This window comes from Terrapene carolina, unplaced genomic scaffold, assembly GCF_002925995.2.
Source record: "Terrapene carolina triunguis isolate 2854851 unplaced genomic scaffold, T_m_triunguis-2.0 Scaffold84, whole genome shotgun sequence".
Lineage (NCBI taxonomy): Eukaryota > Metazoa > Chordata > Testudines > Emydidae > Terrapene > Terrapene triunguis.
The window spans coordinates 32,685,503-32,703,425 of NW_020664435.1; the positions used below are offsets into that span (position 1 = coordinate 32,685,503).

Genomic DNA, 17,923 nt, shown 5'->3' on the forward strand with positions numbered 1-17,923 from the left:
GTGTGTGTGTGTGTGTGTGTGTGTGTGTGTGTGTGTGTGTGTGTGTGACAGCTCCAGCAGTGGCCAAATCACCTTTCGCTATATATTGGGAGAACACACACACACACGGGGGTGGGGGGGTGTTAATGGGGTGCCAGAGAGGAGAGGGAAGGGGAATAAAAAAAATAAAAACAGACAAAAAACACAATATAATCTTTAAAAACCCATAAACCTCATGATTTTTTGGGGGGGGAGGGGGCGGGGTTGACTCATGATTTTTGAACTTTTGGGGTTGGCAGCACTGTTGATCTGGTAACTGCCCAGCAACGGCATTTTGAGGCATTAACCCAGACAGCAGGACTGGGGCCATTTCAAAAGGCTGATAAGAAAAAATAATAAAACTAGCTAGGCGAGTCTCCAAGCAAAGTTCTTCGACTCACTAGTTAGGTCTGTGAATCCAGGAGAGAAGAGAAGCTGGAGTGAAAGGAAGGATTAGAGTTCAGACAGCCTAACCCAGTCTCTGGAACCAGAGACATAGGCCCAATTACTGATATTGCCTGAGAAGCTGGTAGTCTTCTCTGATCTGGCATCAGATGGAAGATTTCTTTCACTGCATCTGTGAGGATGGGATAAGCTCTGATAGAGCAGGAAATGCTAAGACTCTGGATAGTGGCTCAATTTCAGATGAGATTTACAATAGTAAGTGATTAAAGCACAGTCCCATAAAGAATTTTATATACTCAATTCCTTGTGTCTCATACATATCTCTGACTGTTTCTGCATTTGGCCCATGAAAAATCATCAGCAGGACATACGGGCAACAAAATAGAATATTAAATTTAACATTGATAAATGCAAAGCAATGCAAATTGGAAAATAATAATCCCAATTATACACACCAAATGATGGTGTCTAAATTACCTGTTACTACTCAAGGAGGGGATTTTGGAGTCATTGTGGATAGTTCTCTGAAAACATTTGCTAAATGTGCAACAGCAGTCAAAAAAGCTAACAGAATATTAGGAAAGGGATAGATAATAAGACAGAAAATATCATAATGGCACTATATACATTCATAATACTCCCACACCTTGAATACTGCATGGTCACCCCATCTCAAAAGAGACATCTTAAAACTGGAGAAAGTACAGAGAAAGGCAACAAAAATGATTAGGGATATAGAGAAGCTTCCATATGAAGGCAGATTAAAAATACTGAGATTGTTCATCTTAGAAAAAAGATGACTAAGGGGGAGATATGATAGAGGTCTGTAAAATCATGAATGGTGTGGAGAAAGTGAATAAGGAAGTGTTATTTACCCCTTCACATAACACAAGAACCAGGGGTCACCCAATGAAATTAATAGGCAGCAAGTTTAAAACTGACAGAGAAGTACTTCTTCACACAATACACAGTCCTCCCTGTGGAACTCTTTGCCAGGGGATGTTATGAAGGACAAAAATTTAACTAGGTTCAAAAAAGAATTAAACAAGTTCATGGAGGATAGGTCCGCTACTGGGGATTAGCCAAGATGGTCAGGGACATAACCCCATGCCCAGGATGTCCCTAAACTTCTGATGCCAGAAGCTGGGACTGTATGACAGGGGATGGATCGCTCACTAATTGCCCAGTTCTGTTCATTCCCTCTGAAGCATCTGGCACTGGCCACTGTCAAAAGACAGGACACTGGGATAGATGGACCATTGGTCTGACCTAGTATGGCCATTCTTATGTTCTTTTATCTGAGGAAGGAAGACTCTATCCTGATCGCTGACCTACTTCTTTGGGGTCACGTATAGATCAAAATACCCAGAACTTCTGTGTATTAAACCCCAATTGTCACTAGGTGGCCCCAAAACAAGTTGCATGAAGCTTGCTAGGTTTTCTTCTACATCAAAGACAATCTGTGCCAGGAGAGAAGTTGTCTTAGTAGGGCCAATAGAAAAGCATTCGTCCAGCTATTAGCACATTCTCATAATAATAGAATACAACAATTTGTATCAAAAGACAATCCCTCTTCATTCTACGCTGGTAGAAAGCCATTGCCTCAGTAATGCTCAAAATGTTTTCCTAGATGGGGTCATGCCATGAAATATTAGCAGACCTTTTTATAAAGAAAAGATGATGAGTGGAAATAAAGGAATGTGCAGGAAGTGAGGGATGTACCCATTTACTTAGTAACATTAACTTTAACTTAAAACAATGAAGGGAATAAGTCCACATTTCACCTTAATGTAGCACGGATGTTTTTAAAGCAGCTGCTCTCTTTTGTACGTGGTGTATGGGTGCGCTGGGAATAAACTACGCTTAAAGATTATTAAAATGAATATCTGTTAAAAACAGATACTGGACTAGATTACTAGGATGTGACCATGCAGGGAAGTAAGGGGATGTCAGATGTGCCTCCTGCCCCGCATGAGTTACCTATATCACAGGTCATAACGTGAGTGGGAAAGCAGCTTCCTTGGGACTGCTACTCCCTCTCCCATTCAGTTGCACAGGCAGAGGCAGACCCATGCCTCCATCCCCCCAAACACACGAGCCAGCACCACTGAGCTTACACGGAGGAGGAAGTAATGGGTCTGTTCCCAGGCAACACACCTACACATTGCCCCTTACTCAGGTCTTGTGGCAAAGCCATAACCTACTCCATAGTAAATACGCATGCACCAACCCAGATTTCATTAGGTCACTGTCATCATTTACTATAAGTTTGTACAGTGCTCAGCACCATGGAGCCCCCAAATACTCAAGACCTCTAGGCTCTACTCCAATAATAATAATAATAATTGTTTTTACTTTCATTTTTGTTTTCATTTCCCTGAACATCCTGCTCATTTGAGCATGGATCATTTCTTTGCAACAGTGCTCACACATGTCCCATGTTGGCTTACATTACCAGGCTGGAAGAGATGACATTTGAGCACAGGGAGATACTATAAGAGAATCAGGATTACAAAATTTTGGAACTGAGTTAGGAAGGCAGCTGTCTCCCATTTGGTCTATTTTGTATTTTTAAAATTAAGTATTTAGACGAAAAACAGTGTTGACAATCAACCCAGTAGGTGATTTACTAGACGGGACAAAAGTATTTGCAAACACAACCAGGATGGTTTTGGTGGAGGGCACGGCTGAGGAACAGTGGGGGATAACACAGCAGACAACTTTCAAACTGCTTTCATGATTTGGATGATACGGCGCTATCTCAAAGGAACAAAGGGCTAGTGCATATCCTTTCATTGCAGGCTGATAAAAAAAAGGCAGGAAAACCATCTATATTTGAGTGGCCTTCTTCAGGGGTGAAATAAATGATACACAATTTTTACTTTCCCATTTACAGACAGAGAGACCCAGAAACAAAACAGGTGGCTAATTTAGAGCTCTCTATGTTTGGCATAAGAAGTGGACTCATCATTCAGCCTGAGAGAAGTTTATTCACATTTTAGGATATCACTCTCTCTCTCTACTGACCAATCTCAGCAGAATATCCCGGACATCATTGCTTTTGCTAACTTCAATACATGGCAATTAGGCCTATGGACACTGGAATGGAGAAGCAGCAACCCAGAACATCGAAAGCAGTGTTTTTCAGATGTTACTTGTCTCTCCCTAGTAAATTGTGATTAGCTCCCTGAGGCAGTGACCGTGTTTTACTGAACCACAGTGAAAAAAATTAGTTACCTACACCTGAATGCAGACAACAAATACAATGAAATTCTGTTTAAACTCTGCTTGTTTTTTTCCCCCAGCTCCACAGATATTTAATTAAGTTGCCAGAATTTTTTTTTTTTTACTACAGTCACTATTTATTACTGATACCTTCTGCTCAAATTCCATTGTTTTATGCTTTTAAGCAGCTAAGCTTATAACATCAAAGTCTGCCTTGAGCAGATGCTAATGTTCTAATCATTAATGCTCTTCTTGCACTTCTTTCCTTTCAAATAATTTGTTGTCCTTACTGTTTGCAACTGCTAGGCTTAAATTATAGTTCATATATTTATGTTTATTTGGGGATGTTACTTTCTTAGGGCTCTGCTCAACACACACAGAAATTTTGCCTGACTAAGGAGTGCTGAACAAACTGTTGGAAAAAGAAAATATATTCCATGCTTTCTATTTTTAAATACAATAAACTCATAAGTCTTGGACACAGATGGAATCAATTCAAATTTGGCAAGACTATTTCAGGTTCACTATATTGTACTCTGGGACTAAGGAAACAAAGAGACTAAGCCATTTCAAAATTATAAATCTGAGAAGTGTTAAAATAAAGCATTAACTCTGCTTCTGCTAGTACAAGGTTACTCAGGAAACTCTTTCAGTCAAGTTCACTCGCAAAATCTCTTATAGGGTGTAATTCATCCAAGTGCAGAGGGTCCATCTAAGCACTACAGGAAGGGTAAAGGGCTGGTTGAGCAGCTTCAAAAGAGACTATGCAACTCCTGTGCTCTCCAGGGAAGTTTCCCTGATGGCCACACAGAGGTCAGCATGAGGGGCAGCTTTTTGGATAGTGAAAGGGCCATGTTATACATTCCTAACCAGAGCCAATGTCCCTAGCAGACCAAAAAAGTGGTGTTATTCCAGCCCAGCCTGTAGGATGCAGTACTTGATATGATGCAAGCCTTGCTTCATGCCCAAGCCCTATGCTGTAGGTGTTGGATTTTGCTTCCCCAGTCATTCTGCATTTCACCAGCATAAAGCCCAGACTTTACGCAGGTGAGGCAAATTTCATCCCTACTGTTGTATAAACCAAAACCTATGCATCTTTGTAACATATTAGAAGGGCTTATTTCACATTTTCATCATTTTGCCAAGAAAACCATGCGCACTAAAGAGGGTGGAAGGGGCAAAGGGAGCTCTGAGCTAAGCATACACTTGCAGCAAAAAGGGCTTTTTCCCCATAGGGAGGGGCAGAAGTCTCTCAACCCCCATGTAAGTGGATGGGAATTAAGGGTGCTCAGCACCTTGCAGCAACAGGCCCCATTCAGATGAAAACAGTCATCAGCCAGGATAATAATGATTTTGGCTTGAAAATCTGCATACTTCACAGGGGTGGAGAAAGGCTGAAAGAACAAAGAGCACTCTATGCACCCTTACGGAAATGGGGAAAGTGTTGAGTGACCATTGACCACGTTGCATTTATCTTTTTTCCCCTCATTACTGCATTTTTATGGTTGGTATGTGTTCAGAGCTGGCAAAATCCATGCTCTATAAGAGAGGAAACAAAAACAAATGCAACACAATGGTCATTTTAAAAATAACATGCCTCTGTTACATTTCACTAAATGCCAGCTGTCAATTTATTTCCCAATGTCCCTTTGCAAAAACTGATAGAACAAACCCTCACTGCTTGATGCATTTCTAAGCCATTCTCTAAAGAGAAAGTTTCTTGACTGCCATCTACTGTTCAAAACATTTTATTCAACTCCATTTTTTTTGGTGACAAAAATACAGCACTACCAAAGCCAAAAACATGTCCTGTTTTTCCACTTCCAATATTAAACAACAAATGTCTTTGGAACTTTTCTGGAAATAGTTTTTTCTTTAATAAGATTTAAATTTACACACAATTGTTTTTGGATTTTAGAGAAAATCTTTTTTTAATCTAGAAAGTGTTAGGATAAAACCCTTCCAGATTTATTAAATAGTTGTGTGCTATTATTGAAGGGTTCCTATAGTATTCTATGATAAGCTGACATCCAAAAGACCTTTCTTTCCAGGTCTTTTGGATGATGTCAGCCCCAATCCTGCAAACTTGTTAACTTAATTATGATCTCACCTGAGTAGAATCTGGATTCCATTACAGAGCAGTAAACTTTGGTACCTACTTCCAGCCTAAATGGTGCAATTTATAGGTTAAATTTAAAATAGAAGTCTACTTGAGGAACAGATAAAACATCATTATTTTGGTTGCATCCTGGCTTATAAGGGTTACCTACTGGTGTTTGCTTAGTAGCAAGGGAAACTTCCTAATGGTTAAATCTATTCGACTATGGAAAGATTTCCAACAGTAGTAGCAGAAGCACCATCAGTTTGGTCATTTAAAACTAGACTGCAGAAAGTGTTAGATAATACAGTAAACTAAACAGTGGCAGAGGAATACGATGCGTTTCCGTCTTTAGCTTCCAGGATACCTTTTCCTATCACTTTGGTTCCCCCCTTCAGTACATTATAATTAATAAATATTGTACCTGTTGACCAATAATACTGACCTTCATCACCCTACCACTCACAGGAAATGTAAGATTGTTGTGCAACATGTTGTAGTTGTGCAAAATGTCATATTAATGTGCTACAAAGGGAAGTTATGGCTAAAAGTCAAAAGCCAACTAACATAGTGACATGTGAAATGCTAAAATGAATGCACTGCAGTATGCTTACAATGCATCCACTATCCTGCAAAACTATTCTGATTATTTTGAAACAATGTTGCAGAAGTCCATTAGTTAGTAAGTAAGTAAACGTGCCAAAACGTAGGAGCATTGTCTCAAAACCCTTCTGTCAGCTAGCACGTAAGATTTTTAATATGTTTTCCTGGAAAGAGTGAAATCTTGATTACTTGTTGTTTAAACCTACCTGGCTTGAAATGGGGTAAAGAATGGACTCCAGGCCATGTATCTTCATTTGGTGTTCCAAGTACCTGTTAGCAAAAGAAAACAAGACCTCTTTAATTTTAGCACTGGTAATACTTGGCTCTTATATAGAGCCATTCTTCTACAGACCTCAAAGCACTTTACAATACAAACTGTAATTAAGCTTAATTAAGGAAGAAAAAAGTTAATTGACTTACCCACGGTCACATAACAAGTCAGTGGCAAAATCAGAAATCAGACACAGGAGCCCTGACTCCCAGTCCTTTACCCCTTGTCAGTAAATTGGACTATCACAGGGGTTCTCAAACTGTGGGTTGTGACCACATTTTAATGGGGTTGTCAAGGCTGGTGTTGGCCCTGGGCCCCTGCAAGCCGGAAGCCCAAGCCCAACCACCCAGGGCTGAAGCCCAAGCCCGAGGTTACATGCCCCCCTGCCCAGAGCAGAAGCCCTTGGGCTTCAGCTTTGCCCACCCCTCTCTCCCCCACTCCACCCGGGGCGGTGGGGCTTGGGCGGGCTTGGTCTTTGGTCCCCCCTCCTGTGGTCGGGTAGTAATTTTTGTTGTCAGAAGAGGGTCACGATGCAATGAAGTTTAAGAACCGCTGGACTCTATCAGACGATACATATATTAAAACTGATATTTCACTGACAAATGTCAACCTATTTGTACATCACAGAAAGCAGAAATGGCCCAGACTAGGCCTTTGAGCTCAATGGAAATTTAGATCTTTGTAATCCTAAACAAACTGAATGGGCATATACAAGTTAAACTATTTTCAACTCCAAGAGCTTGCTAACTGCAGCATAGCAGATGTACACCGGGGTTCTCAAACTGGGGGTCGGGACCCCTCAGGGGGTCGCAAGGTTATTACATAGGAGGTCGTGAGCTGTCAGCCTTCACCCCAAACCCCGCTTTGCCTCCAGCATTTATAATGGTGTTGAATATATTAAAAAATGTTTTTAATTTATAAGGGGGTCGCGCTCAGAGGCTTGCTATGTGAAAGGGGTCACCAGTATAAAAGTTTGAGAACCACTGATGTACACAGATGGTGAACCAGACTCCTAAGAATGCAGTAGGAACAAGAACTTAAAAAGATTGGCCTTAATTTTACATGAATTTAGTGCTCATAAAAACTGAAAGACTGTGGAGACAGCAAACCACAGAACAGCTTCTGCTTCTATTCTCTTTGGTGCCGGTTCTTACACTGCCCTTATCATCATAATATCTGAGCGTCTTCCACCAGCGTATTAAGTGATGTGACTCTCATGTGGTTTATTCTCACTTGCATGCTTTACCCAGGGGATTGTGCAGCAGCCCTCACCACTGCTACAGCACGTATGTGTCACACACATTTGTCTGTAGAAAATGAAACAGTTAAGTTTGGGGTACATCCCAGAGAGCACCACATCCACACAGTTTCAGCACTACATATATCCTGAAATGTGCGTCTTTTGCACACACACAACCTGTTTCACCATTGCCTTATGTAGCCATTTACACTAGTGCAAAGTGGGTTTGAAATGCTATCAAATCAGAATGGTAGCAATTTACATCTACTTTGCACTGGTGTAAATGAATACAAAAGGTGCAAGGCAGCAATGAATTAAGACTACTCCCCCCCCCCCATTTAACATGTAGTAAACTCCACAGCATCTATGACACAACGTAAACTATTTCACCCTCTTAGAGAGAGCATCTCACTGCCAATGCAGCACCGCTGCAACCCTGGAGATTCAGCAGGAGAAAAATCTGAAGTAACACATTTTTCACAAAGTCAAAAACAATGTGCAATTTTTCACTCAACTTTGCTAATTCAGTCACCAAAAACTCTATAACTTTTCATTTAGTTTTTGTGAAATTTTAACAGTGTCACTCATAAAAATTATACTAAAAATAGTCATCATTTCACAGGGTAAAATCTAACCCCATTTAAGTCAATAGGATTTATGTCATTGATTTCAGTGGGGATTTCACTCTACATCTTTAAGGTCAGAAGGGACCACTGTGTTAACTTAATTAAGTCAAAGCACAATTGTCCAGCTGGCTGAAGAAAGACGGGAAGGGAGGAAGGGGAATGAATGTGGTTTAATTAGGCCACAACTTTATTCACTTATAATACCTGGAAGTACCCAGGAACAAATTGTACAGTGCAGGAAGGAGAGGATTTGGTTTTCTGCTGATCCAGATGCAGGAGCACCAAACCCTCTTCCTCAGTTCCCAGAAAGGGGGCTAAAAGGGATTAAGAAAAGGACAGCTTCCCGCTGTACACGACATAGGAGCCCCAAACACCCCTACTCTGCTTCCTTAAGGGATATTTTCCTTCAAATCCTTTTCCAATCCGTTTTATCTGATAACTATCCTTTCCATACTGAGTACGTGCACTGGACATCAATAACAAGTTTTATGTACTAAGTTGCAACATTACAACCCAACCCCCTACATCACCCCAATGGGTCCCAGATCAGCTGTGGGGAAGGTGGAAAAAAAAATTCTGTCTTGGCCAATCTGAGGGTGAGGGACAAATTCCCTCCCAACCCCCAAGGCAAAGGGCAACTGGCATAATGCCTACAGCGGGTCAAGAGGGAACTCGGTCCCTTTGCCAAGTGGCGCGGGCCAAGGGACATACTGGCCGCCGCTTCTAGCAGCTCCCATTGGCCTGGAGCAGCGAACCGCGGCCAGTGAGAGCCGCGATCGGCCGGACCTGCAGACGCGGCAGGTAAACAAACTGGCCCGGCCCGACAGGGGCTTTCCCTAAACAAGCGGCGTCCCAAGTTTGGGAAACACTGCAATAAACAAATAAAGCATTTAAAATGTGACACAACTAGTGAAAATAAACAATGGGGAGCAGGGAGTGAAGGGCAAGAGTAATAAGATCATATGACTACTCAGTTATGGTATGTACAGACATCCTGGTGATTAACTACAAATAAAACTTTAATGCAATGTTTATAAAACATTATTTTCAATATTTCAAAACCAGTGTTTAATTCCTGTTTGAATAAGAGGTGCTGTGCATTAGAACTGTGGTTCATTCACAGCCTAACTTCCCCTTTCTTCTTTATGTTCATTACTCTTATTGACTGAATGAGCCTGTGTGTGTGTAGTGCTAAAGTAAGGGGTGAGGAGCCAGGAAGTGCCCCTGATTCACTTGTGTCATGATCAAGTAAAAGTTTCATACAATTCTTTGCAGAGCCATTTTCTTCTCTTGCCTCTAGCTCTGTATAATCAGTTCTTCTAACCAGCAACCATACACTATAATTCTGTCATACCAGCAGAGGGAGCCAGTGGATTAAAAACAAAGAATTTTTTCCAGCTCTTCCAAGTGAAGCGGTAAGTGTGCTTGAAAACGTGTATTTTACAGCACGCCTCAGCAATTCAATGAACAACCCCTCCAAGTAACTGTATCAATAAAGGGAAATTATTCAGGACCTCTCAATAAGACTATCTTACATTATCCGTATTTTATTAACTGTCCAATATTTGAGATGAGATTGACATCCACTGTATATACGACACATACATACTCTCCTTCAGCAGCAATATAAAGAAAGAAGGGCAAAATTAGGCTGTGAGTGAGCCACAGTTCTAGTGTCTAGCACCTTTTCTGCGCTTTACAGGTAGAAATCAAAGCTAGTTCATGAAATCTGAAACCTGAAATCTTAACCTAACATTAAGAAGGTTTGCTGTGCTGAGGTAACATAGGGACCAGAATAAGAGAAACAAGGAAATAACTTTGGTTTCCAAAATGACACAGGAACCAACACAAAAGGCTTTGCTGTGTGAGCACTTTTCACACTAAACTGTGACCAATTCCTCCCCCTATCTTCCTATTCATTTTCTGTCTATATATTCTAATACACCCACAGCATCTGGGAGCCAGCTACAAAATAAGTTCTGCCCACGGTAGGACCCAAACTCTCTACATCACTTTTTCTGTTGTCAACAGTGGCTCTTCTGTCAAAGACAACCAGGGTATTCCATCACGTGGATTATTATTTATAGGGTGGTAGCATCTATTGGACACAATCAGAGATCAGGACCCCATTGTTCTATGAATGGTACAAAGACACAGTGCTTGTCCCAAAGAGCTTACAGTCTAAACAGATGAGAAAATACAACAGGTAAAGATGACCAACAAGAAGGACAAAGTAACAGCGAAACAATCCTACTTGGCATAATAAGGAAGAATAAACTTCCTGTCCACTGCCTAAGCATCATGTCAGGGATGGTTTAAAGAGGGATTTCTGTGGGAAAGCCAGTGCAATGCAGTAAGGGATATGGAAGTATTTATCTTAGCCAATTTACTGAAAAAGAGGGTACTGTAAGATGGCCGCATATTGTCCCTAACAATGGCATACTCCACATAGCTAATATGTTGTTAGTGTGTTGAATGTAGGGGTCAGGCAGGGGAAATGCAGTTTTATCTCTAAGGGTATGTCTTCACTGCAGAGTTAATTCAGGCTTTTACACCAGTATTGGTCCTAATCCTTCTCCCATCCACACACCGGGGTTAGTAGCGCTCTCTGACCAGGCTAGCGGGCACAGCTGGGCATGTGGGTTCAAGCTTGTGTTCCACCTTTCCGTATGTTCACTTTGCAGCATGAATCCAGGTTAAAAATCACTTGAGTGGTGATAGTCCTCCAATGCCTTCTCACAATTAACTGTGTGTGTACAGAAGGACAGACGAGTTCACCCATAATTCACTGGGAAGAATCATAAAATGGCTCATCTTATGGCAGCACAAAGAACAAGGGGATGCACCCCTAGAAGTCTGAGTCATGCAGGAAATGGTTTTCCTGTCCCAGGAAAATTTTCAAGATTTCAACAAGTTTTCCCTTTCTGCATTTGAAATCGACCTTGCAAATATTTTCTCACTCACCCAACAAAAAACAAACAAGCAAAACCAGACTCACCCCAGGAAAGCCAATAGCCCAGAGGTTCGGACACTCACCTGAGGCTTTTGCTGGTTCATACTAAGGACTTGAACTTGGGTCTCCAACATGCCAAGTAAGTACCTTATCCAATGGACTACTGGCCATTTGGGGTGGGGAGGGTGGGAGGTCGTAGTGCATGTGTCTGTCTGTCTCTTTCTCTCTCACTCAAAAGTTCCATCCTGAGAATCCTTCCCAATGAAAATTTTGTCAAAACGGATACATTTCTGTGAAAAGTTTTGGTTTTGACGGTTCTACATTTTCTGATGAAAAAGGGTTCTGTCAAAAAATTCCTAACCAGTTCTAGACCTAGTGCCACGCATGGGCACACAGCACCAGCGAGAACGCAACAACTTGGGTAGGGTTTTGAAGCATAGCTGCTCATACCCTGGGCTAGCTAATTGGGGTGCTGCGACCTGGGTGCTGATCAGCTACTCTGACAGCCTGTAGATTGGTTGCTAAGGCTATGTCTATACTGCCGCAGTAAGTCGACCTATGCTATGCAACTCCAGCTACCTGAATAACGTAGCTGGAGTCGACGTACCTTAGGTCAAGTTACCATGGGGTCTACACCACGGGGAGTCGACGGGAGAAAATCTCTCGTCCACTTACCTTACTCTTCTCATCAGAGGTAGCGTACAGGGGTCAACTGGAGAGTGATCTGCAGTCGATTTGGTGGGTCTTTACTAGACCAGCTAAATCGACCACGGTGGATCGATCTCAGAGCGTCGATCCCAGCTGTAGGGTAGACCTGCCCTAAACATAAGGCCATCAAATCCAGACTGCCTTACAGCAAAAACTGCTCACGTGGCCTCCTCTTTTGCTGATGAAATTCCCTTCTGGTCTGCTGAAGAGAAGAAGTTTATTTGATATCTTCTTGCCGTTCCTTCTGTGCTGAGAGGTCACTTGCCAAAACCTTTTCCGCTTACAGGGAAGGTGGTTGGAAGCTTTCAAAATCAGCCATCAACAAAGGATGAAAGGACAACCTGACAAGGCAAAAACTGTTCTGCGGATCAAAATACTACAAAGTTCTTCTCAAGAGTGTTCGCCCTGAGCGAAATAATCGCCATCTTCACCATGGTGGGCCAATTTCATTGTAGTGCCTGGCTTCCAATGTCAGTGAGCAGGAGAGGTATATAGCAATAGGGGACCATCAGCAGCTTTCTTCATCTTCACATTTAGTCTTTTTTTGTAGAAAAAATTTAAAAAGACAGATGTAGTGACTATCAGTATATTGCACATATTGGCTCAAAGTCGGATGACTGACAATTGAATCTATGCTTCCTTGTCTTATTCTGCAGGGCATGATGTATGACAGTTAATTGTCAGACTTAATATTCAAAAGAGAGAAAGAGAAATGGAATTGTCTTGATACCAGTCATTGTTTTCACACCAGGAGCTCAGCAGTTCAGTTTCCTTGAGGGGCAATAAATCTATCATTCTGCATTACACACTTCCACATCTATCAGTGATGGGGCAAACAAATTTTAGCTTTTGGAAGATACTAAATGTTCCGGGATTCCTAGCTAGTTTGGCAAACATACATATAGCCATTTCTTTATTTGGACTTATACACAATGAAAGGAGCATCTACCCATTGTTCTAGCTGCCCATCAGGTAACTTAAAATACTGTTAAAGCTTCATTGCATTCTAACTAAACTGCAGCAATTCCATACAATCTCTGACCAGCAAACTAACCAAATCAAGAGTGAAAATGCGAAAGGATCACTTAATGGCTAAGGCACAGGACTGGGACTGAGGAGATCTGTGTTCAATTCCCAGCTCTGCCACAAACTTCCTGTACAATCCTGGGCAAGTCACTTATTCCCTCTGTACTTCAGTTCCTCATCTATGAAATTGGGATAATAATACTTCCTTTCTCTCGTCCTTAGTCTGTCTTTTGTTTACAGTGTGACTCTTTGGGGGTAGCAACTGTCTCTTATTATGTGTTTTTATAGCAACTAGCACAGTGAGGTGCTGATCTCCTTTGTGGCCTCTAGATGCTACTGTAATACATACAATAAAACAACAACTTCCCCCTCTTCTTGTCCAACCACTGACCTCCATCAAAATTTTCATCTCTTTTAAAAACAGGAAAAGAAAAAAGGTGAGAGAAGAGATTCCTTATATTAGAAATACACAGACTACAGACTCATTGCACTGGAATGAGATATGCTCATCCTGCAAATGAAAGAAATAAAAACAATCTTTTTGAAGAGCTGAGTCAAGATCAGAGACATTTAATTTAAATTCAGTTTTTTTATTTTTTATTTATAAATCAAGTTCCTGTTATTGCTAGATTTATATTGTTACACTATTCTATCCTGATAATTTGAACATTTACAACTGATATAAAATAACAGAGGAAACAAAAATCCAGCAGTCACCATTTCATCACATGCAGTAGGTAAATGTGCGATAGAATATACATTTCAATGTGAAGTTCAGACATTCAAATCTAATCCACTGGGCACATTTAACTTAGAGCCCAGATTTATTAAGAGAAAACAAGAGCTTTTGAAAAACAGGCTGAATTTTTTGCACTTTTTTTTGTTTGCTTTTCATGAAAAATGGTCTCTTCCATTAAAAAAAAAATGGAAGTTTGACATTTTTCTACCAGCTCTGGCCAAAACAATAAGATATAACTTCAAGTGACAGATGAATAATGTCCACAGCATCCACAAGAGCAATGCAGAGACTGTGAAAGAGAGAAAAACACGTTTACCAACAAATAAAGCACCCTACTAAGCAAGTTCTTTTCTGCTGTGCAGGTAAGTGATAGTGTTGCATGAAATGTACAAGTTGCTAGAGTACATTTTGTTCTGCGTAGAGTGGGGAAATCAATAAAAGCAGAATCGAGTGTGTGTAAAATAAAAGAAACTCTTTCAGGCACTATGTAGCATTTTTACATTCCATTATGTCAGAGAAAAATGCCTACTTTCATCCATGAAGAGTGTTTTATTATCAAATCTATTTCAAATAAGATCAAAGTGACAAGCCAGTAAAGATGAGAAAAGCAAGCCAGATAAAGTTAGTATTGACCTTTCCACAAAACTTGAACAAAACACAAGCTGAACTTGATTTTTGTTTTTAATATTAGTCTTTTACTCTCATTTATGCTGCTTAGTTCTGACCAGGACCAAAATAAGAAGTGCAAAGTAGGGTGAGAAAATTGTTCTTGCTGTACTGCTGGCCTGAGTGGAAGTGGAAGGTAAAAGAAATCTTATCAGGAAACCTATTTAACATGTGATTTCATGCCTACTTTTGTAGAGCTGAAATGGTTCTCATAACTTTTAGGTATTTGCCCACACCAAATGTTTGGAATTTCTCTCATCACTGGCTCTGTGCCACGTGTAGCACTTTGATAGTACAACTAAATTCACAATTCTTTTTGTTTAGAGGTAATTGAAACCACCACTTGGAGGGCCCACTGTCAGAGAGCCTGGAGCAATTCTGTTGAGCGGGAGGGAGGGAGGCTGCATGGGGCGCATACCCCCTACAAGTATGGAGTCCAGCTCCACCCAAGCTTCCTGCCCAGCAGTGCCCAAGAGATGGGGAGTAGGTAATCTAGAGTGGGGTGGAACCAAATGGGGGAAGCAGGTGATTATCTTATTGGAATTCAGGGCTACTTCAGTAACCACTGTGGAATTGCTCCACAGCTGCTTTGTGGCCTGGAGGGGACAATCTGTCTTGGTGCAGTACTTACACGGCCACATTACTGTAGTGTCTCAAGATGATTCCTTGTTCATTTCCACGCAGCTGCCCCGTCTGGCTACTCAGCCTTCGTGCTGAATATGTCCCTTGGCTAATATTTTATGGAACTCAGTGGAAGAGAAGCAGCCTATAGATTGCACCGGAGCAGGATGTGAAATCCTGAGTCACACTGCAGCACAGATAATGCTTGATTCATCTGCATTCCTAACTGCTCAGTTGGGTGAGAGATTTGTGCATGGAGTTGTTACAGAATCAAGCCCTAGGATTTATTTCTTTATGTATTTGCAGCAGTAGCTGTCAGTGAGCTGCATTTTTAAAAATAATATGCCCATAATTCAATCAAAATTGAAAAGAAATCAAAGCCCAGCCTATTTTGTATAATTTTCACTATAGAAAAAGGCAGCTGTGAAGCAAATGCTCAGAATTAAATGGTATTAATCTTGAAGTCCCTGGTAGGTTTTCCTTTGTGCAGAAACATTCTCCCTCTCTAACTGCCACCTAGAATGTCTCTTCATATCTATTCAGATCACTTATGAACAAGGTACTCTGTACAATCCGATTGTAATGGGAAATGTGTAAGGGGGCATCCAGTCAAATAAGTAGCAAGAGAATTCATTAGCTTCAGGATGCTCCCTGACATCTATAAACCAATTAAATGTCAGACGTGGGATAGGGTAGTAACCTAAAATCCTAGAGCCCTAGTCAGGCCAACATCTCTCTGGCTTTCTGAGCTGCCCAAGCTGCAGGAGGCTCCACAGCAGGCTGATCGTGGGTGGAACAAAAGTCAGCCTGCTGTTCCCAGTGACAAAAATAACCCAGAAGCCTCTGCACACTTGGGAGTTGTACAGCCGGCATAGAATGGAGAGGGAAAACTCCCGCCGAAGAGATCTATCCCCTGTCCTGGACAGATCTATCTTCCCCATCTCCACGCTGGGCTGGCTCAGCCTGTTGGAGTTCCCAGTATATTGCTGCCCCAAGGCTGTCAAATTAGAGAGACTGCCTGGTTTTCATTAAAAATAAAATCAAGCCTTACAGCTAAGTGAGGAGACTCAAACCGCAGCTGCTGAAGAGTGGATGGAGGCCACTGATCTTGATTGCTACAGCTGGGATGCCTCGGCTCTTAGCCATTTATTGGAGAGTGATAAAGACTGTTTCTGTCTTTCTTTCGGAGGACCGGGAACTTTCTCATCTTCCACCTAATGGGTCCCTCCTTGACAGGCACAATTGTTGTCAGACCTTGATGCCTTTTAACATCTGCCCTGGTTTACAATGTAGAGAGGGAGAAGTATGCCTTTACAATTGGGAGTCTGCCATCCTGTTTGCACAGCCAGTGTAGTACACGGAATACCCTTGCCCAAGCAGGTACAGGCGGTGCCTCTCTCCTGGACTGGACCTTCTATGATTTGTTACCAATTTTCCCATTGATTTTAATTCAACTGAACACAAGTTAAAGCCTAAGACCCGCACGAGGCTTTCGCAAGCCCTGCTGTGCTGGCTCAGGCAGCCAGCTCGTTGGAACTTGGTGCGGCTGGGGGATATACAATGTGGGTCTTTCTGGAAATGCTGGCATATCAAAACAGCAAAGCTGTTTTTGTATCAGAGCCATTTTTGAAGACCACAAAGTTGGCACAGATCACATGCACACAAATTCCTACTGAACATCACAGTGTCAATCTCATTGGCATAGGCTGAAACATACCATTTCATCATGACATTTAAAGCTACCATCACTTCTCAAACCCTGTAATAAATTTGACCAAGTTTATATACCTTAATATGATAAAAACAGTAAGGAAATATTTTAAGATTAAATAAAATTACTTTTCTCCATTACAGTATTGCTCTTTAGTTTTTAAAACAAAAACAAGCATGTTTTCAGCCAGATCCTTGGCTGGTGTAAAATCTGCACAGTACCATTAAAGTCAGTGGAGCTATGCCAATTTACACCACACAAGGATCTAGCTCTGGGTTTTTAGTTTGCATATAAATATATATATACACAACATGTTACCAAAGCAAAATCCCACTCCAAAGTAGTGAGATATACTGTACTTCTTGGATGCTGGAAACACTTTGTTTCTGGCCCGGTGCTTAGTTAAAAGACACGTACGGAATAAGTGTCTCTCATTATGACAGTACACTAACATTTGCCATTCCTTCTGCACAGGGAATAGCACACGCACAGCACAACAGAACCTCATTACTTGATAGAGATACATTTGCAATGCAAAGGAGGCATGGTATAGTAGTCTGTTGCCATACTACAAATGGGCTCACTGTATTGCTGAGTTCCCGGTGCAAAAAAATGACTGGTATCAAGACTAATTCTTTTCTCACTTTTTAAGCAAATATATTAAGCCTGGTACTCAACTTTCATAGTACAGCACAATACTAGAATCAGATCCATTGTTAGAAGTTTTGGTTATTTTTCCAACTAAGGTCTTGAACTTGCATTAAGAGCCACGCAAGCCGATCCCTGTGCCCACATGGAGCAACTGAAGCATTAGGGCCTTTGTCTTTTTTTTTTTCTTCTTTTTTTAAATAAGAGGTCATTTATTCAATGTACTGTGGGTTCAGGAGGCCAGACATGTTGCCTTTGCTGTTTAGAGAATGTATGGTCCAAGATATAACAGTGCTACAGTATTTCTAAAATGGCCAATGCATCAATAACAGAGCTCCAATTGTGTGTGTGCAGGGAGAGAGGGT

At 41.3% G+C, this 17,923-nt stretch overlaps 1 protein-coding gene across 2 annotated transcripts in view; it reads right to left on the minus strand.

Annotated features, from left to right (window-relative positions):
* CDK14 (cyclin dependent kinase 14) overlaps positions 1-17,923 on the minus strand; it is a 483,078-nt gene that overhangs the window by 135,994 nt on the left and 329,161 nt on the right. For both annotated transcript variants that reach the window (XM_024202069.2, XM_024202070.2), the window contains one exon: positions 6,556-6,619. In XM_024202069.2, coding sequence (XP_024057837.1) covers positions 6,556-6,619 — 64 coding nt within the window. The remainder of the gene's footprint in view (positions 1-6,555; positions 6,620-17,923) is intronic.